Source organism: Sus scrofa, chromosome 3, assembly GCF_000003025.6.
Source record: "Sus scrofa isolate TJ Tabasco breed Duroc chromosome 3, Sscrofa11.1, whole genome shotgun sequence".
NCBI classification, from domain to species: Eukaryota; Metazoa; Chordata; class Mammalia; order Artiodactyla; family Suidae; genus Sus; species Sus scrofa.
In genome coordinates, this window is record NC_010445.4 from 107,582,127 (window position 1) to 107,610,108 (window position 27,982).

The window sequence follows — 27,982 nt, forward strand, 5'->3', positions numbered from 1 at the left end:
ATAGGGAGTTCCCATTGTGGCTTAGTGGTTAACGAATCTGGCTAGGAACCATGAGGTTGTGGGTTTGATCCCTGGCCTCACTCAGTGGGTTAAGGATCCGGCGTTGCCGTGAGCTGTGGTATAGGTTGTAGACATGGCTCGGCTCCTGCGTTGCTGTGGCTCTGACACAGGCCAGGGGCTACAGCTCCGATTAGACCCCTAGCCTGGGAATCTCCATATGCAGCGAGTGTGGCCTTAGAAAAGACAAAAAAAAAAAAAAAAGAAAGAAGCAGGGATATCATTTTTTACCCATCAAATTGGCAAAAATTAAAAATTCTGACAGTATCAAATATTGTTGAGGATGCAGGGAAATTGGAATTTTGAATCACTGCTGATGCTGGAGAAATATAATTTAAACCCAAACCTTCTGCCATCTCAGAAAAGCTCTCTTCAGAGGTAGAAGAGAAAGAAAACAATTTTATTTTTAAATAAACATTTAGCTAGAATATGATTCATATCACCGGCTGTCTGCTAAGAGATTGAAAAGACTTGAAGATAGCTCATCCTTTTATATAGCTGAGCAAATACAGGCCATTACATGCATCTTCTCAAGATTTTCTCAAGATAAATTATAAGTAGTGTTCAAGTAAGAGAACTTGGTAACATTTGTCACACACAGTTTATCCTAAATTCATTTGGTAATTGGGGTGACCATATATTTTAGCTAATTGCTTTATCCAATAGAAAAACAAACTTACATGTTTTTATGACGGGGTAATTTTATAGCTTGCATGGCTAGATGACCCTCTCAAGTTAGCCTCCTATCCTCTCACAGAAACTGACAGAAAGGGGCTATCTCCCTTGATGATCACATTTCAAAGAGGTGGCTACTGGGTCCTTAAGAAAGATGGTCCTGGGTTCCTGGCTAGATGCTTATTTAGCTTTTTAAAAGTTTATATACATTTGGAAGAGAAAGAATTTACAGTTACAAGTTAAAAAAAAATGTGGGGTGTCTCTTCTATTTTTAACAGGAAGAATTAAATCTCTCTCTCTCTCCTTTTTATTTGCCCTTACACTGGCGAGTAAATTGAGCTGCCTGCCTTAGCAGGCAACTTAGCAAAGTTCTGGTAAGGTTGAAGATGTTCATACGCTCTGATCTCCTACTTTTACTTTTAGGTAAGCTCCAGAGAAACTCTTAACACAGTACACGAGAGACTTGTAGCATTGTGTATTGACAGATGGAAACAACCAAAATGTCTGTGAACAGGAGAATGAATAAATAAATTTTGGTATATACATACAATACTATATAGCACTGAAAATGAATAAATTAAAGCTGCAAATATCAATGTGATTAATTTCTTAAAAATAATTGACTAAAACAAGCTTAGAAGAACATTACAGTATATTTATTAACATTTAAAAACATGTTGGAGTTCCCGTCGTGGCACAGTGGTTAACGAATCCGACTAGGAACCATGAGGTCGCGGATTCGATCCCTGGCCTTTGCTCAGTGGGTTAAGGATCCGGCATTGCTGTGAGCTGTGGTGTAGGTTGCAGACACGGCTCGGATCCCGCGTTGCTGTGGCTCTGGCGTAGGCTGGTGGCTACAGCTCCGATTCGACCCCTAGCCTGGGATTCTCTATATGCCGGAAAGTGGCCCTAGAAAAGGCAAAAAGACAAAAAAATAAAAATAAATAAATAAATAAATTAAAAAAACCATGTAGGACAAAATAATGCATACTGTTTATGGATACATATATCAGTAAATAAGTAATGCAGTACTAAACACCAGAATCAGAAAGTGGCTACTTTTGGTTACTTTAGGAGGGAGATGTGTGATGGGATCAACAAGGAATTCAACTATATCTTTGATATTTTATTTCTTTTTTTCTTTTTTAGGCCCATACCCACAACATATGGAGGTTCCCAGGCCAGGGGTCTAATCAGAGCTGTAGTTGCTGGTCTACACCACAGTCATAGCAACATGGTATCCAAGCCTTGTCTGTGACATACACCACAGCTCACAGCAATGCCAGATCCTTAATCCCGCTGAGTGAGGTTAACACCACTGAGCGAGGTCACCCGTGTCCTTATGGATGCTAGTTGGGTTTGTTAACCACTAAGCCATGACGGGAACTCCTGATATTTTATATCTTAATAAAAGAAGATCTGAAGTAAGAGAGAATGTTAAGATCTAACTTATCTGGGCATCCATGGGTGTTTGTTATGTTATTATCTAGGTTGTTTTGTATGTTTAAATATTTCCTGATTAAAAGTTTAAAAAGAGAGAGCCAGAGAAAAGGGAGCCAGAGAAATGGGGTGGTAGTTGGGGGGAAGTCAGTTCGCTAGTCGTGCATGCATATTTGCATGCTGATGATAATGATCTGATCAAAAGGAACAAGTTAGTGCAGGAGACTGGGACAGTTGTAAGAAGAGTCTGTGAATGAGAAAAATAAAGTGGAATCCAGTGCAGAAGTAATTTGCTTGGCTTTTGATAGGAGTAAGGACAGTTTGTTCAAACAGGAGGGAAAGCAGAAGAAATGGTGGGAAGAGGAAAGGAAACTTTTGAAGTTAGGGTGACTGACATTTGGGTTTGCCTGGAACTGAGAGATTTCCCAGGATGCAGGACTTTTCATGCTAAAACTGTGAAAGTCCTGAGCAAACCAGGGTGTTCGACTATTCTGCTTTTGGGCGTTTTTCCTTGACCAAGTGATAATCGTGATCATCTGCTGGGAATGGGAAGGGGATGATAGTCTAAGGTAAAAGGAGAAGCTGTACAAAGTAATTCTCTATCTTAAAGATGGGGGAGCAAATTCACTAGGTTGTTGTAGTATGATTTTTCTTATTCTTTTTTTGGCTGCACCTGTGGCATATGGAAGTTTCTGCGTTCAGGGTTGAATTGGAGCGACCACTCAGGCCTCCAGCACAGCCACCGCACACCAGATTCAAGCTGCATCTGTGCCCTCTGCTGCAGCTTGCAGCAATGCTGGATCCTTAACCCACTGAGTAAGGCTAGGGATGGAACCTGCATCCTCACGGACACTATGTTGGTTTCTTAACCTGCTCAGCCACAACAGGAATTCCTGTGGTGTGATTTCTGTGTTTTGTTTGCAAAGAGATTGCTGAAATTTTGTAATTTCAAAGTTCACATGGTTGTATTTCTTTACAGTCTCGTTCACCCGTTTAGGTGAAGGTACTGTGTTTGAGTGGAAAGTTGGTTTTAACTGTGATTTGGCTATGGTGGAGGAGGAGAGGAAAAAAGGAGGGAGACCAGAGGCAAGGGAATGATTATAGTGATGGATCATCTAACCTCAAGATGGTATAGAGAGGATGAAGGGCAGCTGGAAAAGTGACTCCAACAGGTTTCTATTCAAAGAACCAGCTTTTCATTTCATTGATCTTTTCTATGGTTTTCCTTGTTTCTATTTCATTGATTTCTGCTCTGATCTTTATATGATTTCTTTCCTTCTATTAACTTTAGGTCTTGTCTGTTCTTCTCTCTCAAGCTGCTTTAGATGTAAAGTTAGCTTGTTTATTTGGCCTTTTTCTTGTTTCCTGAGGTGGGCTTGTATTGCTCTAAACTTTCCTCTTAGAACGGCTTTTGCTGCATCCCATAGGTTTTGGAGTGTCATATTTTCGTTGTCATTTGCTTCTAGGTATTTTTTAATTTCCTCTTTGATTTCTTCAGTGATCCATTGGTTGTTTAGTAGCATGTTGTTGAGTCTCCACGTGTTTGTGTTTTTTGCAGTTTTTTTCTTGTTGTTGATTTCCAGTCGTATAGCATTGTGGTCGCAAAAGATGCTTGATATGATTTCAATTTTCTTAAAGTTACTGAGGTTGGATTTGTAGCCCAAGATATGGTCAATCTTAGAGAATGTTCCATGTGCATTTGAGAAGAATGTGTATTCTGTTGCTTTTGGATGAAATGTCCTATAAATATCTATTAAGTCCATCTGGTTTAATGCTTCATTCAGGGCCTGTGTTTCCAATAGGTTTCTAGAAGTGAACGGAAATGTTAGGAAGTGAAGAGAGTGGGATGCTCGAGATTGAGGTCTTTTTTTTTTTTTTTTAGCCACACCTATGGAAGCGGAAGTGGGACTAGGTGTCAAATCCAAGTCACAGCAGTAACCCAAGCCATTGGAGTGACAATGACAGAGTCCTTAACTACTAGGCGACCAAGGAACTCCCCAGAATTGAGATTATTATTATTTTTTGTCTTTTTAGGGCCACACCTGTGGCACATGGAAGTTCCTAGGGTAGGGGTTGAATTGGAGCTGCAGCTGTCGGCCTCTGCCACATTAGCAGTACCACCAGATCCAAGCTGCGTCTCCGACCTACACTGCAGCTCACTGCAGTGCTGCATCTTTAACCCACAGAGCAAAGCCAGGATCAAACCCATGTCCTCATGGATAAAAGTTGAGTTTGTTACCTCTGAGCCACAATGGGAACTCCAAAATTGAGATTTTTGAGGTGGCATAGTTACGAGTTTTTGATATGGTGATGGGAATAGGGGGCTGGAGTGAATGACAGAAAAGGTTATCGGTGAGAATGATCACTCTGTGGATGTTATTTTAGTGATTAAGGCGGGTTTTGATGCTCTAAAAAGTACTTGTTCCATTATTTTCTTTTCATATACAAGCAGTTTTCTGTTTCTTGTTTTGTTTTGTTTGATCCCTGCCTCCAATTGTAGATTGTGTTGTAGTTATTCTTGAATGACGGTGGTTGTAAATAAGTAATGAACAAAAGCAAATTTTGTTTAATCAGTGCTTGTACTTATAGCTTGCTACTGGAAACTTTGTAGTTGTTAAGGATCAAACAATAACATCCAAAATGAGGATCCACTGCCTTTTAAGCTATTTTAGTCCCACATAGGTTCAGTGAGGACTTTGTGTCATGTAAGGTTATGTGTACTACATGGCTTTGCTAACTTGTTTCCTTCTTTTTGCTTTTATAGGACCGCAGCTGAACGCACAGCTAGAAGGTTGGCTTTCACAAGTACAGTCTACAAAAAGACCTGCTAGAGCCATTATTGCACCGTAAGTTTTAAGGGTTTTTACCCAGAATCCTTCATGTTAATTATTAATAAAAAATGAGTATCTACATATTGAACTAAAAATTAAAAATCAAATTCTGTGTTGAACTAAAGAAGTTACGTTCACTAAATTTCATGATTCCTTTGGCTTTCACTGTAACTCAAGGATGAAGGAATTTGCTACTTTATTTTTTCAGATGCAGTAATTTGAAATTTATTTTTGGTGCTAAAGCTGATTTTTAAGCAGAGAATGGTTTACACTAGGTGAAGTTGGCGATTTCAGTAGTATTTTGGAAGATGACTAAGTTCTATTTTAAACATTAAAAAGGTCTATTTTGAAATGCAAAAGATTGTGTATGGTGCAATATGGAGTAGCAGCCAGATTTTGGGGGGGAGGGGTAATTTTTTTTTTATTAAATTTTTTTTTTCCTTTTTACTGGCATATGGAAGTTCCTGGGCCAGAAATTGAATCAGAGCTGCAGCTGAGGCCTTCACCACAGCCACCGCAGTACCGGATCTGAGCCACATCTGTGGCTTGCGGCAATGGTGGATTCTTATTTTTTTTTTTTTTGTCTTTTTGCCTTTTCTAGGACTGCTCCTGTGGCATATGGAGGTTCCCAGGCTAGGGGTTGAATCGGAGTTGTATAAGTTGTTTGTATATTTCGGAGATTAAGCCCTTGTCAGTTGCATCATTTGAAACTATTTTCTCTCATTCCATAGGTTGTCTTTTTGTTTTTTTGTTTTATGGTTTCCTCTGCTGTGCCAAAGTATGCTGCTCTTTGAATAAATCAAAATCGCTACTCTCATGCCTTTTAATATTTGGGGAAGACAAACAGTAAACTAGTTGGAGTTCCCATCGTGGCGCAGTGGTTAACGAATCCAACTAGGAACCATGAGGTCGAGGGTTTGATCCCTGGCCTTGCTCAGTGTGTTAAGGATCCGTCATTGCTGTGAGCTGTGGTGTAGGTTGCAGACGTGGCTCGGACGCTGTGTTGCTGTGACTCTGGCGTAGGCCGGTATCTACAGTTCCGATTTGACTCCTAGCCTGGGAACCTCCATATGCCATGGGAAGTGGCCCTAGAAAAGGCAAAAAGACGAAAAAACACAAAAAACCAAAAAACACAAAAAACCCCCCAGTAAACTAGTAATTATATTCTGTGTCAGGTGCTGATGGGTGCTTAGAAAAATAAAGCAGATAAGAGGATTGAGAGTGATGGTGTGGACAGGGAGTTGTTAGTTTATTTAGGATAGTAAGAAGAGGTCTCCCTGATAAGGTAACATTTGATCCTAAATGATGTGAGAGAGAAGTTAGGTAGATACCTAGGGAAAGGGGGATTTATTTTGAGGCACAGCAAGGACAAAAGCTCTAGGGCAGGATAGGCTTGGTGTGTTTGAGGAAAGCAAGGAGACCAGTGTAGCTAGAGTGGCCTGTGTGTGAGGAAGAATTGTGGTTGAGATAGAGCCTTGAGAGGCTTTGTAGGTGGTCATAGAAACTTTGGTGTTTATTCCAAGTGATAGGGTAAGTAATGAGAAGGTTTGAGCAGAAAAAACATGATCTGACTTAGGTTTGGAAAGGATTGTGCTTGCTGCTGTATGGTCTTTCTGTTTTGTGGGAGAAATAGTCCAGTTTAGGAGGCTTACTCCAGTGGTACAGGAAAGAGATGACATAATGGCTTTGGGAGCTAGTGGTGGAGGTGATGAGAAGCAGTATATTCTGGATATATTTTGAAGGTAGGACCAATAAAATAGAAGAAATGTCAAGGATAACTCTGAACTTTTGGCTTGTGAAACTGGAAGAGTGGAATTTTGTTTGTACTCATTAAGTAAAGAACAAAGGTGGAGATGGAGAGTGAAATTTGAGATGTTTATGTAGATTTTATTTTTCCTCTCTTAATATTGAGATACCTATTTGTTATACAGGTGGGAATTTCAAATGGGCAGCTAGATATATGAGTCTGGAGTACAGGGAAGAAAGGCTAGGCTGTGTTGGCATGTCACACATACACAGTTAAGTGTGTAACTTATTCCACTTGAAAGTCTAATCAGAATATGTTTGCCTAGGGGGTAAATAAAGATACAGAAGAGAATCTGGTCAAAGACTAGGTCCTTAGGCAGGCCAACTTTATTTAGAGGTGAGGATTAAGATGATTATTTGCAAATAAGATTCTGAAGAAGGACCGGTGAGGAAAGAGGAAAACCAAGAGTGAGCAATGGCCCTGTGAGGTAAAAAGATAAAAATGTGTCAGGGAGGAGAAAATGATTAGCTGTGTCAAATTTTGCCAATAGTCAAATAAGATGAGAACTGATAATTGATAATTAGATACTGTGGCGATTGCTGGTTATTTTATTTATTTATTTATTTATTTATCTTTTTTTGCCATTTCTTGGGCTGTTCCCGCGGCACATGGCGGTTCCCAGGCTAGGGGTCTAATCGGAGCTATAGCCGCCGGCCTACACCAGAGCTGCAGCAACGTGGCATCCAAGCCGCATCTGCGACCTACACCACAGCTCACGGCAATGCCGCATCCTTAACCCACTGAGCAAGGCCAGGGATCGAACCCGTGACCTCATGGTTCCTAGTCGGATTCGTTAACCACTGAGCCCCAACGGGAACTCCTTCTGGTTATTTCAATAAGAACAGTTTTCCTGGAGTGGTGGGGATGAAAGCACAATTGGAGTGGGTTTAAGAATGAATCAAGGTCTACAGCCATACCACTCTGAACACACCCGATCTTGGAAGCTAAGCAGGGTTGGGGAAAAAAAGAGAATGAATCAAGGAGGGAAGTGAAGATAGTGAGTATTGATAGTGTTTTTAGGAATTTTGCTATAAATCAAGGAAGTTGGGCAATGGGAATATGGTGTCCAGATAATTTTTATATAAGGTGGGAGATATTAAGGTGTTTCTCATGTTGATGATATGATCCAATAAAGAAAGAAAAATTGATGCAAGATGGAAAGTTTGTATAAGTGAGATCCTTGGTTGGGTGAGAAATAATTAATAATCATCTCTTTATAGTATGTCATGAGATATGGTCTATTGTCATTCCCATTACTTTGTTAGTGTTTGACTGTCATAGTATACTGCCTTCCTAGTTAAAACTCGTTCTAAATGGGGGAGTTGAGCTGAATCAACTTTTTTTTTTTAAGTGAGGCAAATAAGTGTTTATTAAGAGAGAAGAGAGAGAAGATAGGTATGGAGAAAGCACAGGTGCAGACAGGCTTGGGAGGGGGTGGAGATGGAGAGGCAGAGACAGAATGAAATTGAGGTTAGTTATTTGTGAAAAAGTAGCTAGACTTGTTACTTCTTGTAGTTAGTTTTAAATTGAAATCATTGGAAGTTGCCTGGGAAATGAAATGTTTGAGCCTGTTATAAATATTTTGATTTGTAAAAGATTTCCATGTTACTTTAGGTTTTAAAATGAATATTTGAAAACAGTTTTGGCTTTGGTGTGCATCCTGCTGCTATATAGTGACTTTGTAGTTATGTTTATGTACATATGTACATATAGGCACTTTCTATTTTGTTAATAATGAAAAGTTTAAGTATAGTCAAGTTCATCTTATTACACGGTTTCCAGAGGTAATTATTTTCCTCTGCAGTTTACCTTTTTTTTTTTTTTGAGGTAGAAAAGCAACAAATATTTTGTTGTTACATAGGCATAAAAGCGTCTTTTTTTTTGCCATTTCTTGGGCTGCTCCCACGGCATATGGAGGTTCCCAGGCTAGAGGTCTAATCGGAGCTGTAGCTGCCGGCCTAGGCCAGAGCCACAGCAATGCAGGATCCGAGCCACGTCTGTGACCTACACCACAGCTCACGGCAACGCCGGATCATTAACCCACTGAGCAAGGGCAGGGACCGAACCTGCAACCTCATGGTTCCCAGTCAGATTCGTTAACCACTGCGCCACAACGGGAACTCCCAAAAGCGTCTTTTTAAGACCATGCTTATATGGTAATTAGACAACTTAAAATTTGAAGACTTCTACTTTTATATCCAATCAAAAGCATACTTTAAATTTTGGAAATTTTAGTTCTCTGGGACTATCTTTCGTAGGCTTTTTCTTCCATAGAAATAAATCATAAAAGGGGAACTGAAAAAAAAAAAAAAAAAAAAGAACTTAGTACCTAGATAGCACACTTTGGAAAATGCTTAAACAGATTGCTCATTTTTATATTGATGTAGATTAAGTAGAATGTCGTTAAAGAATAAATATTGACCCATAAACTAACTGTTGATCAATCTTAATGAAGTCTAATTTATGTGACATATAGGCAGGCATATTTGAAAGAGGGATTCAAAAGAATTTAATTTGACTAAAAATATCTGTGGGTTGAATTTAAAACTGCCTTATCTTGAGGCACAGGAGACAGAATGTGTCTCTGGGATATATACTGAAATGATCTCATGAAATAGGAGTTCCAAAAGCCTTTCTACCATGACTGCCAGATACCTTGATGCCAGAATTGTTGTTTATCTTGCAGTATGCAGGAATATTTCAGCAAACCTTAGAATGGAGCTGTGCAGGTATTCATCAATTAAGAAACTTTTTATTGAATGTAAAAATATAAACAGATAAGTGTTGAAGGGGCTTAATTTACGTGATGAAATTAATTCTTACTGTAAAGCACAAACTATGAATTTTGAACCCCTTCCCATACATTTAGAGTTTGATTGTTAGTGGTTAATCTAGTAGGAAGAGTATGGAATAAAGGATACTTCCACTTTTCACTGTGTACCTATTTTTATTATTGACTTTTTTACTGTGTGCATATATTACTTTTAATATAAAAACTAGTTTAAAAAATAAGAAACATTTATATAGAGGACCAGTGTATGGTAAAGCATACCTGTGGAGCTCTACCAGTGTATATCATGAGACAATGAATCTTCGTAAGTTACTGGATATTGAGGACTTGTCTTTTTCTCATCAGTATTTATATCTAGCTGTAGGTTATTCATGGCAGTATCTCAAATTCTATTCTAGCAGTAAAAAAAAAATCTCAGTAGCAATTTTGTGGTTATTTATTGCTATTTGACTTTTTAGTTCATAATATTGTTTACTTAATATTTGTGAGATTACATTTTATAAAAGTAAAATATTCTGAATAATGACTGTCTTGGACATTTTTTAGATATAATCATTTACTAATGTTTTTTATTGAAGCAGGATTCTTTTTTTTTTTTTTTTTTTTTTTTGTCTTTTGTTGTTATTGTTATTGTTGTTGTTGTTGTTGCTATTTCTTGGGCCGCTCCCCGCAGCATATGGAGGTTCCCAGGCTAGGGGCTGAATCGGAGCTGTAGCCACCGGCTTACGCCAGAGCCACAGCAACTCGGGATCCGAGCCGCGTCTGCAACCTACACCACAGCTCACGGCAACACTGGATCGTTAACCCACTGAGCAAGGCTAGGTATCGAACCCGCAACCTCATGGTTCCTAGTCGGATTCGTTAACCACTGCGCCACGACGGGAACTCCATGAAGCAGGATTCTTAAAGGCCTTGAGCAATACCTGTGAAAGGAAAGAATAAAAAGCTGGGTGCAGCAAAATAAAATTAAGAGAAATTGCTGCTTCTGTAAAATGTTTGGAGCTAGTTGTTATTCAGGTTGATCCCATGTGTTTATAGGTTTTTAAATTTAGTTTCTAGCTTTGTCGATCATACTCGAACTTAAGGATATAAATTTGTCGCTAGAGGAGATGTCATTTCATCTGTTCCAGTCTTCTTATTTCCTCTAGTCCAGTCTTGTTATTTTGCATTTTTTTTCTGTAAGAATCTGACTTTGTTGAATTCAAGTAAGTGTTCTTTTACTATTCTCTGTAACCTCTTTGAAGAAAAGTCTTTCATGGTATGTTTAGTAGACTCTTGGCATTCATAGTTGATATATAACCTTGAGGGTCTCAGAATAAACAGGTGAAGAGTCCATGTCATATAGTGATTAGTAATTTTTCTGGTGTAAGAATTTAAATTATACCGTACCACACAGTTGCTGTATGGAAAACTGTCACTTAATCAGTGAATGATTGTGGACAGTGGCCCTGTATCCTCATTTACTTGCAGCTCTGTTAAGGGCACAGAAATTCTGGTAGGTTAGGAACTGGACTTGCTCATATAAAGGGTCTGTTGTGTAGGAGTAAAGGGAGAAGCAAAAGTACTCTGTGTTAAAAGAAAGATCAGTTTTTAGAGGCATAGTTTTAGCCAAATGACTAATTATAGATATTAAAGTATAATTTTCTATTTGTTTCTATTTTACATGGAGATCTAGAGTCTGGAACAACTAGCAGGGATGACTGTACATTAAGGATTTTAACAACTTTTAAACAACTGACTTGGACACAGTTTGATGATGCGTATTCAAATCTGCAGATCTCAAATTTTCATTGCCCTTCTTGCACACACACATAACTTGGTTGTTCCCTTAGTAAAGCCTCCTTTATTATGAGTGATCCCTTAATGGAAATATTTCCACATGCATGTAGAGTCACAGATTCTACTAATAAGAGAAGAGTGTAGGAACAGAGTATCAGTGGTTAGACTTGATGATAATTACTATGGCTTTGTTCATTACCATATATCTGGGCAGGGATAAAGGAAAGTATTAGAAATTCTTTTTGACTGTGATCTTGGTCCTTTGATGAAGTAGAGTTTCTCACCATGGAGGTTAAGAGGGATTTTATACCTAATGATTAAAAAAAAAAAATACACTGCAATGTATTCTCTATTCGAGTTAGGGCTCTCCCTCTCTTTTTGCAGCTATTTTGTCTTTCCTTCAAGCAGACTTTTAAGCTTTCAGCTTCGGAAATGACTGAAACCATGAAGTCTGGGTTCTATTATAAAACAAATTTACTTCAGGTAATTGTGTTTTCAGAACTTTCATATTTCTTTGTAGTCTTACAGGATAGATGATTCTATTAGTAAAGTTCCAGTTGTTAGACTTGTTGCTTTTTTTACTCCATGGACTCCTTCCCTTCTTCCTTCAAATATGTAAAAGTCTCTTAGGATGGTTAAGAATAGGTTCTAGAGCCCTACTGCATAGCTTTAAATCCTGGTGTGCCACTTATGTGTATGACCTTGAGCAAGTTTCTTAACCTTTCTGCTTTAGTTTCTTCATCTGTAAAATGAGAAAAATAAGAATTCCTATCTCATAGAGTTGTTGGGATTAATGAGTAATGCTTTGAGTTTTGTAGAATAGTGCTTGACATGCATTAAGTACTTAGAAAATATTAGTTATCCCCATTGTCATAACTGTCTCCCCCCCCCCCCCCGCCAGCTTGGTCCCCAGATATGTCAGTTTTTCTTTTTAGATTCCAGAGCATTTATTTCTCATTTCCTACTGGCACTGACATCATTCCAGACCATGACATTACTACCTCATGCCTTAGTTTCCAAGAGAGCTTCACTTGGCACCTCCTGCCTCTAATAATATGTCCTTTGTGCCTTTGTTTCTCAGTATGTAATAACAGGTTTCTTATTGTCGTCACTCCCCTGCTCAAGAACATACAGCAGTTTTTCAGTAACTTGTTTTATCAAGCCCAAACTCATCTATCTGTCTCTGGCTTAGCATTACTTTTCTTGTTCAGGCCAACTTCACATTTTTTCATCGACATCACACACTTAGACATTTGCTCATATTCTTCTTTCAGCTTTTATGCCAGAGTATCAGGATCACTACAGGATAACAGCAAAACTGAATTCGCTGAGCCATGGAACAGCTTATATTACCTTCTGGCTAAGATTAGAACTGTGTTGTGAGACTATTCCTATATTGAAGCAGCTTGATAGGCTCCCTTGCCAGACGTGTAAGGATGGAGTGACTACTATTAATCTGACCAATAAAGCCCTCAGTGATTTCAGTGTGCTTAGCCTATGTGCCATGTTACTTTATTCCTAATTAAGCACACTACTATCATGGTGGCTGTGATTGACTTAATGTGCATCTCTTTTTCTGTATTCACATCTTAAGTTAGTTCAGATGAGTATCCTTTTATTTTTTTTTTTAATTTATTTTTTTTGGATTTTTTTTTATTACTCAAATGAATTTATCACATCTGTAGTTGTATAATGATCATAACAATCTGATTTCACAGGATTTCCATCCCCCACCCCCAAAACTTTCACAGGATTTCCATCCCCCACCCCCAAAACTCTCTCCTCCGGAGACCATAAGTTTTTCAATGTCTGTGAGTCAGCATCTGCTCTGCAAAGAAGTTCCGTCAGTCCTTTTTTCAGATTCCACATGTCAGAGAAAGCATTTGATGTTGGTGTCTCATTGTATGGCTGACTTCACTTAGCATGATAGTTGAGTATCCTTTTAAAAATAGAACTTTATTGGGATATGGTTAACATTCAGCTGCATATGATGTGTACAATTTGATAAGTTTGAAATACAGATATACCTGTGAAATCATTATCACAATTAAGATAGTGAATAGGAGTTCCCATTATGGCTCAGTGGTAACAAACCTGACCAGCATCCATGAGGACATGGGTTCGATACTGGCTCCACTCAGCAGATTAAGGATCCGGCATTTCTGTGAGCTGGTGCAGCCTGGATCTGGTGTTCTGTAGCTGTGGCGTGGGCCGGCAGCTACAGCTCTGATTCGACCCCTTGCCTGGGTACTTCTATATGCCATGGCTGTGGCCCTAAAAAAAAGCAAAGGAAAAAAAGATAGTCAATACATTCATTGTCATCATCATCAGTTTTCCTTGTGCCCTTCTGTAATTCTTTCCTTCTATACCTCTCTGCTCCACCCCACCCACTTACTGATTTACTTACTGTCACTATAGATTAGTTTTTATTTTATATTAGAGTTTTTTTTTTTTTTTTTTTTCCCTTTTTCTTTTTATGGCTGCACTGCAGCATGTAAAAGTTCCCTGGGCAGGGATTGAATCAGAGCTGCAGCTAAGGCCTACACCACAGCCATGGTAACACTGGATCCAAGCTGCATCTGCCACCTGCACAGCAGCTTGCAGCATGTTGGATTCTTAACCCACTGAGTGAGGCTAGAGATCCAACCTGGATTCTCACAGAGACAACACTGGGTCCTTAACCCATGGAGCCACAATGAGAACTCTTACAGTTTTTTCTTTCTTTCTTTCTATTTTTTTTTTTTTTTTTCTTTTGGCTTTGCCTGTGATATTTGGAAGTTCCCAGACCAGGGATTGAACCTGTGTCATGGCAGTGACAATGCTAGAGCCTTAACTCACTGTGCCACAGGAGAGCTCCTGTTTTCTAGAGTTATTTAAATGGAATGAACTCTTCTTGTCTGGCTTCTCTCACTCAGCATTTTTTTTTTTTTTTTTTTTTTTTTTTTTTTAGTTTTTACCATTCATTTTTTTAGCATAATTATTTTGAGTGTGTCAGAAGTTCATTCCTTTCTATTGCTGACGAGTATTTCATTGTATGGATATATTTCAATTTGTTTTATTCATTCACCTTTTCAGGGACATTTGGCCATTTCCACTTTTTGGCTGTTGTAAATAAGACTTGGATGAGTATCTGTGTACAAATCTTCATGTGCACATTATGCTTAAATTTTTTTTTTTAAGCATGGCATAGCTGGCAGGAATTAAATGACAGAAGTATGTTTAACTTTTTAAAAGAAATTGCCATACTGTTTTCTAAAGTAGTTGTACCATTATACATTTCCAAAAGTACAGATTGAGTTTCATTTCTGCGTCCTTGCCACACTTGGTATGGTCACTCATTTTAATTTTAGCTTATTCTAGTAGGTGTTTATTGTAGTTTTAATTTGCTTCTCCTTAATGACTAACTGATGTGGAGCCTTCTTGCATGTGCTTTTTGCTATTTCAGTGTATTCTTTTTTTTTTTAAATTTTTTTATTTTTTAGGGCTGTACTGGTGGCATACGGAGATTCCCAGGCTAGGGGTCAAATCGGAGATATAACTGCCAGCCTACGCCACAAACAAAGCAATGTGGGATCCGAGCTGTCTGTGACCTACACCACAGGTCATGGCAATCCAGATCCTTAACCCACTGAGCGAGGCCAGGGATCGAAATTGCAACCTCATGGTTCCTAGCTGGATTTGTTTCCGTTGCTCCATGATGGGAACTCCCCTTAACTGTGCGTCTTTTTTTATTTTATCTTTTTATTTTTATTTAATTTTTGCCATTTCTAGGGCCGCTCCCGAGGCATATGGAGGTTCCCAGGCTAGGGGTCGAACAGAGCTGTAGCCGCCAGCCTACACCAGAGCCACAGCAACTCAGGATCCCAGCTGTGTCTGTGACCTACACCACAGCTCACGGCAATGCCAGATCCTTAACCCACTGAGCAAGGCCAGGGATCGAACCCACAACCTCATGGTTCCTAGTTGGATTTGTTAACCACTGAGCCATGACGGGAACTCCCATGCATCTTTTTTTTTTTTTTTAAATTTATTTATTTTTGGCATTTTTAGGGCCATATCCGTGGCATATGGAAGTTCCCAGGCGAGGGGTTGATTGGCGTTGGAGCTGCCACAGCCACAGCAGTGCCATATTCAAGCCGTGTCTGCAGCCTGCATCTCAGCTCATGGCAATGCCTGATCCTTAATTCACTGATTGAGGCCGGGGATTGAACCTTTGTCCTCGTGGATACTAGTTAGGTTCATTAACTGCTGAGCCATTATGGGAACTCCAACTGTGCATCTTGAAATTGACCATGATGGATGGGAATGACTTACTATACATTAATAGGCATACTGCTACAAATCAATATTTTTTGTTGTTTATTTATACTTAAGAAAAGTAATTGGGAAAGGTTAATAGTGCACATTAAACCTAAAAATTATGTTGTATCTGTAACCTTTACATTGTGAAAAGCACAAAAAAGTGAGGAAGGAAATATGCTTTCCAATATTTGGAAAATTGTCTAATAAGCAAAGAAGTCATTCAAGTTATTGTGAAATAAGTGAAATTCAGGCGTATGTCTACATTGTTTCAGTTTATCATTTATAAACATTGCTTGGCTATGGGTAAAAGAGTTCATCTAAATCAGTGAAAGCATTCTGGAACAATCAATTGCCTGTGTGGAATTTGCAGTGAAGAGTATTAAACATTTTTCATTGTTTGTAAATTGTGTGATACAGTAACCTTTTGTTTCAGTAAAGTTTATAATAAGCTCATATACATAGAATATGTGTACATTTTTTTTCCTGCAGAGCCATTGTTAAATATTTTCTGGCCACATTAAGAGAAATGTTTCTAGACTCACATAACTTGGGTCAAGAAAGAAAAATGAGGTTCTGGAGTTCCTGTCGTGGCGCAGTGGTTAACGAATCCGACTAGGAACCATGAGGTTGCAGGTTCGGTCCCTGCCCTTGCTCAGTGGGTTAACGATCCGGCGGTTGCTGTGAGCTGTGGTGTAGGTCACAGATGCGGCTCGGATCCCGAATTGCTGTGGCTCTGGCATAGGCTGGCGGCTACAGCTCCGATTGGACCCCTAGCCTGGGAACCTCCATATGCCTCGGGAGCGGCCCAAGAAATGGCAAAGAGACAAAAAAAAAAAAAAAAAAAAAAGAAAAATGAGGTTCTGAAAGAAGGTCTTTGTATGGGTGGTCAGAGAACCAATGTAGTGCTGAGACCAGAGGATTTAAATGATGGGGTGAGTAATGGAGAACATGAAAGGCATAATAAACAGAAGGCCAAGTCAGCTTTCTTACCACTGAAGACACAAATGGAGAATTCCCTGGTGGCTCAGCGGGTTAAGAATATGACACTGTCTGCGTGGCTCAGGTTTTATCCCTGGCCTAGGAACTTGGGCATGCCGCGGGTGTGGCCAAAAAAACAAACAAAGCAAACCAAACCAACTAAACAAACAAAAGACACAGAGGGAAGTGCGTTGTTTCTTGAAGGGTATTTGATTTGAATTTCTCTTGGTCTTATTTTTGTGTATGTAATAGTCTGTTAATGGTATTGAAGAGGAATATAAAAAACTCATATGAATGTTACATAAGTAACTTCAAGTAAACTTTGAATATCTCCATATGTGATTTTCCTTCAGACCAAAACAGATTACAAAATACGTTTTTTGTTTTTTTGGTTGTTTTTTTTTTTTTTTTTTTTTTTTTTGGCTGTATTCGTGCTAATGTGAAAGTTCCTGGACCACAGATCAATATCTAGCCACAGGAGTGGCAACGCTGAATCTTTAACCACTAGGCCACCAGGGAGCTCCTACAAAATACTTTTTTTTTTTTTTTTTTTGCCATTTCTTGGGCCGTTCCCGTGGCATATGGAGGTTCCCAGGCTAGGGGTCGAATCGGAGCTGTAGCCGCCAGCCTATGCCAGAGCCACAGCAACTCGAGATCCGAGCTGCGTCTGTGACCTACACCACAGCTCACGGCAACGCCGGATCGTTAACCCACTGAGCAAGGGCAGGGATCGAACCCGCAACCCCATGGTTCCTAGTCAGATTCGTTAACCACTGCGCCATGACGGGAACTCCCAAAATACTTTTTAACATTTAATTTGGAGCATAATACAAATGTGTTCCCTGTTATTTTCTAGAAGTTGCATTATTAGCTACATTACTTTTTTTTTTTTTTTTTTTTTGATCTTTTGTCTTTTTAGGGCCGTACCTGCAGCATATGGAGGTTCCCAGGCTAGGGGTCTAATCGGAGCTGATGCTGCTGGCCTATGACAGAGCCACAGCACTGACAGGTCCTAGCCACGTCTGTGTCCTACACCACAGCTCATGGCAACTCTGGATCCTTAACCCACTGAGCAAGGCCAGGGATCGAACCCACAACCTCATGGTTCCTAGTCGGATTCGTTTCCACTGTGCCCTGATGGGAACTCCTACATTACTTTTTAATCTACACACAATTCTGTTATGTTTACTGTAATTATTATTATTTCTTTCAAAAGGTTTTTTTTTTTTTCCCAGAATAACTTGCTTTTGAATCTGATCTTAATCTGATGATTAAGTTAAATATTTTTTTTTTGTTTTGTAGCCATGCTGGATATACGTACTGTGGGTCTTGTGCTGCTCATGCTTACAAACAAGTGGATCCATCTATTACGTAAGTAATATAGTTAGATATCGTTTTGATTAGATGGGGGATAGTTGGGAATTGTGTCATAATTGCTTTGTCACTGAAATAATTTGTTATATACTTGATTTCATTGAGAATTTGACTTTTTATAAATTTGCTTATACCTTATGTAGGTTATAAAAAGCTTTAATACTACTTTTCACTGTTAAAACATTTAGTTTTCACCTTTGCTTTGCTTTTTTTTTTTGGTCTTTTTGCCATTTCTAGGGCCGCTCCCGGCATATGCAAGTTCCCAGGCTAGGGGTCCAGTTGGAGCTGTAGTCACCACCCTGTGCCAGAGACACAACAACTTGGAATCTGAGCTGTGTCCGCGACCTACACCACAGCTCACGGCAATGCTGGATCCTTAACCCCTCTGAACAAGGCCAGGGATCGAACCTGCAACCCCCTGGTTCCTAGTCGGATTCGTTAGATTCGTTAACCACTGAGCCACGACAGGAACTCCCATACCTTTGCTTTGCTTTGTAAAATGTTTAGTTCTGGAAATGTTAGAAAGTTAATGCAATATTGTATTTTGTAAGAAGTGTATGTTTGGGAGTTCCCTCGTGGCTCAGCAGGTTAAGGATCCTGTGTTGTCACTGCTGTGGCTCTGGTTACAGCTGTGGCTCTGGGTTTGATCCCTGGCCCAGGAACATCCATATGCTGCCTGTGAGGCCAAAGGGGAGGGGGCAAAATAAATATGTATTTGGTCATCTTATTTCACGTACATATTTGGTCTTCCATAGTTTCTGGCTCACAATTCCCCAAACCCTTGGAATTTCTTAAGTGGTGAGAGTGACAAAGATGTCTCTTGTGTGTTAATGAGATGACTTTTCGACCCCACCTAAGGATATGCCAGGGTCAGGTTCCCAGGATAATCAGCCTTGTGATTAGAGGGTTGGAATTTTCCTTCCTACTCTCCAACCTCTTCTGGGGAGGGTAGAGGATGTGGATGTTGAATCCGTTGTTAACTTGACTATGTAATAAAGCCCCCATAAACCCCCAAAAGGGCAAGGTTTGGGGAGCTTCCAGATTAGTGAACCACATGGAGATTTGGGGAGAGTGGTATGCCTGGAGGGGCACGGAATGTCCTGACCCTTTCCCCTTACCTTGCCCTATGCATTTCTTCCATCTGGCTGTTGCTTAGTTTTTTTTTTTTTTTTTTAATAATAAGCTGGTGATCTAGTAGGTGGAATGTTTTTCTGAGTTTTGTGAGCTGCTCTAGCAAATTTATTGAATGAAAGTGGGGGGTCATGGAAACCTCTAATTTGCTTTCAGTCTTTCAGAAGTATAGATAACAATCTAGAGTTGTGATTAGCATCTGAATTGAAATTCAAGGAGATGGTTGTTAGAATCTCTAAGCTGTAACCAGTTGGTCAGAAATATAGGTGACAACCTGGGCTTGTGACTAGCATCGGAAGTGGGGGATGGGTATGAGTGCATGGACATTCTTGTAGGACTGAACCCTTAACCTGTGGAATCTGATGGAGATAGTGTCAGAATTGAGTGGAATACTTGGTCACCTTGCTGGTGTCCAAACATTGCTTGTAGAAAATGTGCCTCCCCTTCCCCCGCCCCGCTCCTACCCACTACCCCTCACCCCACCAAAAAAGAGTGCACACAGTGGGACTGGGTCCAGGAACACTAACAGTTAAATATTTTGGTTTTTAAAATTTTCTTTGAAAACCTGGAGATGAACATTTTTAAGAAAAATGCAAAGCCCTTTGTTCTGGTTTAGTCACTTTGTAATTTAAAATTCTTTATTGTACTTGTTAAGTTGTGTTTAATGAATGAAGAATAATTTCTCATTGACAGGGTAAGTTACTTGAATTATTTTAGAGTCTGACAGTGAATTTAATATGGTGGTTGAAGTATATTAGCTCTTAATAACTTAATGACAGTTCTGAAATAGCTTTAAAAGAGATCTTTCTGGCAAATTGAGACTGAATTGTATACTACTCTCTAAAATGAGAAACTTGTGAACTATAAAAGCTTAGTATACCACTCTTTAAAATAAGAAGCCTGTGAAATTTAAAAGCTTCTGCTGCAAATAACCACCCAAATTACTTAATTTGCTGACCAGCATTATATTTAAATAGTTAATTCACTATATGTGAATCAGTATCGGGTTCTAGTCTGTATTGCCAGTTGTACATACAGTGTGTGAATGAATGAATTTTTTTTTTTTTTTTTGCTTTGTTTTTTTAGGGCTGCACCTGCAGCATATGGAGATTCCCAGGCTAGGGGTCCAATCAGAGTGACAGCTGCTGGCCTACGCCACAGCCACAGCAATGCGGGATCTGAGGCACATCTGAGACCTATACCACAGCTCATGGCAATGCCGGATGTTTAATTCACTGAGCAAGCCCAGGGATCGAACCTGCAACCTCACGGTTCCTAGTTGAATTTGTTTCTGCTGCACCACGATGGGAGCTCCTGAATGAGTGAAATTGATTGTTTTTATCTGTCAAATGTTGATTGTTAGGTTAGACCCATACTAGAAGGGATGAAGTACAATCATTCAGAAGTAACACATACAGCCATGAGTATAAAAAGAAAATCTCACCTATACTCTTTTCCTTGGCCTTTGAGCAATTTGCTCAGATCGTTAAAGCAAAAAAGTTGCTATCTCTTGTTTTTAGGTATACTCTGCATGTTTTATCATACCTTTATTGAAAATTATTTTTAGGAAGCTTTTAGTAATAAATGAGATAATTTGCCAGATTGATGAGGTTTGGGTTAGCCCTGCCTCTTTTATGGTTTTTTTTTTTTTTTGTCTTTTCTAGGGCCACACCCGCGGCATATGGAGGTTCCCAGGCTAGGGGTCTAATCGGAGCTGTAGCTGCCGGCCTACACCACAACCACAGCAACGCGGGATCCGAGCCACATCTGCGACCTACACCACAGCTCATGGCTGCCAACGCCGGATCCTTAACCCACTGAGCAAGGCCAGGGATCGAACCCACAACCTCATGGTTCCTAGTTGGAATCGTTAACCACTGCGCGACGACTGGAACTCCTCTTTTATGATATTTTGAGGAGCATCTTTAACAAATATTTCTTGGAGTTCCCTGGTAGCCTAGCAGTTAAGGATCTGGCGTTGTCACTGCTGTAGCTTGGATCACTACTGGGGTGCAGATCTGATCCCTGGCTCAGGAATTTCTGCATGCCTTTGGAGTGGCCAGAACAACCCACAAATATTTCTTAAGACATATTTAATGTATAATTTTAACTTATTTAATGAATAAAGCAAAATAGAAATTAGATCGTAAAGATCTTCAGAAACTTCCTTTATATGACTCCCTGCACATAAAAACCAGCTATAATCAAGGCTGGTTTATATAATAGCCTTTTCCAAATGTTTTTCTGTTTGGCAGAATTTTTATTGATGATGATAATGTGCTGGAAGGGTACCTAAGGGTACCTCTGAATTAAATTTGGTTTAGGAATTTATGTAGAGATATAGAGCTGATATTGATAGAAGTGGAAATTGTGTTAAATAAGTTGATGGACAGTGGGAGTGGAAGCAAAAAAATAATAAAAAGGGAAGAGAGTCAAGGACTTAAGATGATAAAGGAGATTAGTAAAAAGAATGGCAAATAGTGGATGATGATATATACGATCAGCTTATTTTCGTAATTAGTATATAGTAATTGAATTCTGAATACAAACATTCGAAAGTCTCAGGTTAAAAATAATCATTGACAGTCAGTCATGGTTGTATTCTCTTTTTTTTTTTTGTCTTTTTTGCTGTTTCTTGGGCTGCTCCCGCAGCATGTGGAGGTTCCCAGGCTAGGGGTCTAATCAGAGCTGTAGCCGCCAGCCTACGCCAGAGCCACAGCAACGCGGGATCCGAGCCACGTCTGCAACCTACACCACAGCTCACGGCAACACCGGATCGTTAACCCGCTGAGCAGGGGCAGGGATCGAACCCACAACCCCATGGCTCCTAGTCGGATTTGTTAACCACTGCACCACGACGGGAACTCCCAGGTTGTATTCTCTTGAAAGTGGCCCTCCCTGAGATTTCCATAGTCTTTAGAGTCCTTTGAGAAAATAGAGAAAACATACTTTAGGGAATGATAAGTGTAGAGAGAAGTAATAGTCCAAGAGAGAAGGATTAATGTGATACCACTAGCTTTCATTTTTACTTTCCCATTTTATACATGTTAACCAGGATCATATTTTGTACTGTCTTGCACTTTGAATGGATCTTTTACTTTTACATGGTTTTGTAACGTCTTTTATGAACATTTGGAAAATATTTATTCATTGAGTTATGCAGATCTTTCAAATGTTAACATCATACAATGTCAAAAAATCACATCTGTTAATATCAGCATCAGTTTCATCAGAAAAATCTTTAATTATTGGGAAGTAATCAATCTCACATTGATGTAAGTTTTGCAGAATTCTAATTTGCACTTAAAAACTTCAATTTTGTCACTGGCAACAAACATGTCAAATGTTATCTTTGAAGTATCAGGCTCATTTTGTTCATTTTCTAGAAAATTTCTGCCAAACACCTAAATTGGAAAACCGTAATTTGTCTACAGTCACTTTTTGAAGTAAGAATTATATTCCGTGGGAAAAGTCTAGTGTAGCTCACAACTCAAAATCGTACAAATGCTTTTTCCTTGAGACATACTTCTGTATGTAGCAGAAATGCTTTGTGTGTTTATCACTATAGGTTGAATGGATAGATCTGCTGTTGCGGTGGCTATGGCGAAGGCCAGCAGCTACAGCTTGGATTCCACCCTTAGGCTGGGAACTTCATATGCTGCAGATGTGGCCCTTAAAAAAAAAAAGTTGCGTGTATTTTGTTATACAGAATATTAAAAAAACCTGTACTCAAAATTCAAGATTTAATGGAATTAAGTGAGACTGTCTTAAAAAAAAAAAAAAAAAAGGCGTGGATGAAGGTGAGGAATACATGACTACTAGTACATTTTGATTCTGTTACCTTGATTGTAGTTCTAATGTGCCAGCAGTTTATTCAGCCTCACTTTTGTACCACAAGTGCAAGTGTTAACACATTGGAACCTTTTCATTCTTTGTATTATTATGAAGATAGTTTTGATTTTTGTGGACTCCTTGAAAGGGTCCTGAGGAATCCACAGTTCACACTGTAATTCAGGAAATGCTGTGATTCAGGGTGATTGGATTTAGATTGAGGATAAGGTATTGGAGGAGGCATCTTTGAGGAAATGATTTTTAAGCCACACAGAAAGAGCAATAGCACATGTAAGCTTTGAAATAGGCCAGGATGTTCTTGTCATAAAGAACTGCAAGAAGACTGTGTGTATAAAGTGCTGTGATCCAAGGAGTGAAGAATAACACAAGAAGGGGCCAGTTCATTTGAGACTTTAGAAGCCATTTTAAGGATTTTGAATTTTATCCTCTGACTGTGAAAAGCCATTGAAAGACTTTGAAAAACAAACAAACGAACAAACAAACAAAAACAGGAATATGATCTGATTCATGTTTTAGAGAGAATGCTCTGGCTGTTTAAGGAATTTGATACATTTAATTAAGTTCTTTCCCATATTTATAGTTGCAGAGTCTTTTTCTATTACTGAAACTTTAATTAAAAACCAGAACTCAGGTTATTACTTAGATAGTAACTTAATTTTCATTCATATCGTTTAGATAACCTTTCAGAGCAGAAAAAGAGAACAAAAGGGAATCTTCTTTGGGGCCACATGACATTTTATTCTTTAGTTAAAATATCTCCACTTGCCATGAAACACTTAAAAAAAAATTACCTGCATTCCATTTAGTATAAATATCTGAAAAAAAAATTTTTTAAATCTTTTTTGCCATTCCTAGGGCTGCTCCCGAGGCATATGGAGGTTCCCAGGATAGGGGTTGACTTGGAGCTATAGCCACCGGCCTACACTACAGCCACAGCAGCTAGGGATCCGAGCCACGTCTGCAACCTACACCACAGCTCACAGCAACACCGGATCCCTAACCCCCTGAGCAAGTCCAGGGATCGAACCTGCAACCTCATGGTTCCTAGACAGATTTGTTAACCACTGAGCCACGACGGGAACTCCAGATAGTTGAATTTTTATGAGAACAGACGGTATCTCAAGTTTTGGGTGCACAGAGTACGCTTCTCATAGTAAGTGACTCCACAAATGTCAATTCTCTGGAGGTATTATTATATGTGAACTGTATTTCTGAGAAAATGTCTACTGATTTTTTTCCTTTTTTCATATTACAGGTTTCTTTTACATGTGTGGCAACAGTGATTGTGTGCTAATATTTGAAAGTTACTCTGTTAAGACAAAGTAAAAGAGCAATTAATTAATTAAAGGGAGAGATAGTGGCGTTACTTCCAGTGCCTACGTGACTTACTTCTCTCCAAAATATGTCTGGCCTTGGTGTTTATGGCTCTAGCAATCTAAAGAAAATATATTATCTTTTAGTTACACTATTAGTTTTCTTTTTGTTCGCATGTAGCTAACACAGAGATCCATTCTGAGGTTATTATTCATTTAATGTTTATTTTCTTTTTTCTTCTTTTCTGTGATAACATAGCCTTTTTTGGTTTGTTTTTGGGTATATCGCTTTTAAGCTTTCTGTACTGATGGGATCTAAATCTCTTTTTTTCCTATTTTCTCTCTTAACTAAATGTGGAACTTCATTATGTTGCTTTCGGGGGAGTTTCTGCCAAACTGTAAAGAATTGTTTGAGTACACAATTGGATAATTGAGACTGGTAGGGGCTCTTTTCATCACCAGTCTCTATCTTTTCATCTAGGTTGGGTCTGACAAAAAGGCAAGCAGAGTGAATGGTTGAGTATTAGAGGAGGCAGTTAGGCTTTTGAAGCCCACCCTGGATGTTTATTTCCATAGTAGTGCTCATCTTTTAGCCACTGTTAGAACAACCTTGTCACACTTAGCTATGAAATATATCTATGCCTAGATCAATATTTTTAAAATCCTTTCATATTTTAATTATATATTCTGGATTTCCCAGGAGTGTTCTGAGTTTAAATATTCTGTCCTTCTCTCTTTTCATAGAAATACATTCCTCAGTCATTAAAAATGCCTTTTTTCTTACTCCTTTTTTCTTTTCTTTTTAGGGCTGTACCCATGGCATATGGAAGTTCCCAGGCTAGGGGTCGAATTGGAGTTGCAGCTGCTGGCCACTTCTGCAACCTGCCCCACAGCTCATAGTAACACTAGATCCGTAACCCACTGAGCAAGGCCTTGGATTTATGAACTTGTGACTGTATCAGGTTCTTAATCCACTAGGCCACAAGGAGAATTCCCTTCTTACTTGGTACTTTTTTTTTTTTTAGGAGTACACCTGGGGCATATGCAAGTTCCCATGCTAGGGGTTGAATTGGAGCTGCAGCTGCCGTCCTACACCACAGTCACAGCAAGGCCAGATCTAAACTGCATCTGCGACCTACACCACAGCTCATGGCAACACCAGATCCTTAGCCCACTGAGTGAGGCCAGGATTGAACCCAAATCCTGTGGTTCCTAGTTGGTTTTGTAACTGCTGAGCCACAATGGGAACTCTTTTTTTTTTTTTTTGTCTTTTTTTTTGCCTTTTCTAGGGCCGTACCCGTGGCATATGGAGGTACCCAGGCTAGGGGTCTAACTGGAACTGTAGCCGCTGGCCTATACCAGGGCCACAGCAACGCGGGATCAGAGCCGTGTCTGCGACCTACACCACAGCCCATGGCAACGCTGGATCTTTAACCCACTGAGTGAGGCCAGGGATTGAACCCGCAACCTCATGGTTCCTAGTCAGATTCATTAGCCACTGAGCTACGACGGGAACTCCTCACAATGGGAACTCTAACTTGATTGTTGATTCATGTAATACATGTCCTTTGGCAAGTCTCCTAAATATTCAGAGTTACCGTTATCTGTGTTACACATTAGACTTAATTTTAGAAATCATGGTGAAGTTTATGTACTGTTGATTAAGTTAGGAGAACATAGTGGTATCTCTTGTTCATTTTGGAATGTATAGATTTGACTTTTTTCCTTAAATGGTTATTATGTTGATTATAGCGATAACATGAAGTGAGCATTAGCAGGGGAGAGGGAAGAGAGATTATGTTTCTGAGTAGAAATGGCCTGTGGGTGAAGTCCTTCATATGTGCTCTGGGTAACATCCTGAAGATTGCAACATCTTGAGGAGATTTGGAGACTAAACTGAGAATTACGTTTTCCTTACCCACATCTTTTTTATCTCTCCTTATCCACATCTTTTTTATCTTTTTATTTTATTTACCTCCCCTAATAGCAAGTAAGTTGTAGTGGACAGCATGTTAATTCTCTTAGCTTTAAGAGGACTTTATCAAAATAAATATATTGCTGAAGCGCACATTCCTTGGCCTGCACAGTTTTTGATGTGGAAGAGCTTTAGCTCCGTGTGTCAGTCTTTGCATCTTTATCCACTCATTGAAAAATAAGTGGTACTTACTTTTCTAGATACATAGCTTTCACATATTCATATTGTTCTTATAGTTTTGGTTCTTTGGGAATCTGTAAGTTTGTGTATGTATGTGTGTGTGTTTGTGTATGTGTGGTGGAGGAAATTTTATTATGAATCTGGGAGAACAGAGAAAATGGATAGCTTTGGAATTTAGGTTGTAGAGATGTTTGAGATAAAATGAGAATAAGTTAATTTTACTTGATGTGAAGATAAAAGGGATTGTTAAGATTTAAGCTACAGTATAGCCCAGTTCTTTTCTTCAGCCTACAGTGCAAATAACACATAATCAAGTTTCTTTGTTTTTGAGAATGACTTCTACTTGACTGGGAACAGAGAAAGCTTATTACACAGAATTCTTCTCAACAAGATGCCTTTTTTTTCTCTCCCTTGGAAGAAATGTGGAAATAGCTTTATCAGAATGTTCCTTTGTAATGATATTTTGGATTTTTAAAAATTATACTCTTACATATTTTTTATTAAAGTTGTAGGAAAGTTTAGAATGTGTCATAATTTTGAGATTTTATTTAGTACCTGAAGTAATGTTTAAAATTCAATTAATATAGCTATTGGAAATCTTTTGTATCCTAGCCATAGTGAATACAGAGGTAATTTTAAACATAGGTGGTTAGTTTACTGTAGATAATCAGTAACCAGTATTTCCAGTTGTTGAACATAGTTCTTTTAAAGGCTTTCCAACAAAAAGACAAAGATAAGTAATTGAACTTAATTAACAAGAGGATCAAGACAATTGTAGTTATATTAGTTTGCTAGTGTTGCTTTAGCAAAAATAGCATCAACTAGATGACTGAAACAACAGAAATTTGTTTTCTCACCATTCTGGTTGCTGGAAAACTCCTAAGATGAAGGTTTTGGCAGGGTTGGTTTCTTCTGAGGCCTCTTCCTTGGCTTGCAGATGGCTGTCCTCTTGATGCCTCTTCACATGGTCACCTCTCTGTGCTTGTGCACCCCTGGTGTCTCTTCTTATAAGGACTCATGTCTTACTGAATTCAGGCCTCACTCTAGTGGCCTCTTTGCCTCATTTTAACTTAATCACCTCTTTAAGACCTTATCTCCAAATAAGTTGCATTCTGAGGTACTGGGGTTGGAACTTCAACATAAGATTTCAAGGGAACACAATATAGCATGTAACAGTAGGTAATGAAAGCATTCAAGAAGGAAAACAGTATTATATGTAATTTTAAAAAATTACTTATTTTTTCCCTTTTATAATAATAATAAGGTTTTTGTAGAAGTGCAATTGTTCTGTGTTTTTTGTCGTATATCTCCTAGCCGGAGAATTTTCATCCTTGGGCCTTCTCATCATGTGCCCCTTTCTCGATGTGCACTTTCCAGTGTGGATATATATAGGACACCTCTGTATGACCTTCGTATTGACCAAAAGAGTAAGTATATAGAAATCTTACAGCTTATAAACAGCTAAAGTTTTTAAAAATAGGAATTAAAAGTTTCTTT

General features: G+C 39.0%; 1 protein-coding gene across 4 annotated transcripts in view; it reads left to right on the forward strand.

The window, feature by feature from the left end:
• MEMO1 (mediator of cell motility 1) overlaps positions 1–27,982 on the forward strand; it is a 115,151-nt gene that overhangs the window by 40,082 nt on the left and 47,087 nt on the right. For 3 of the 4 annotated variants that reach the window (XM_005655247.3, XM_005655246.3, NM_001244877.1), the window contains 3 exon segments: positions 4,937–5,018; positions 17,963–18,031; positions 27,800–27,912. In XM_005655247.3, the coding sequence (XP_005655304.1) occupies positions 4,937–5,018; positions 17,963–18,031; positions 27,800–27,912 (264 nt within the window). 4 annotated transcript variants of the gene reach the window in all.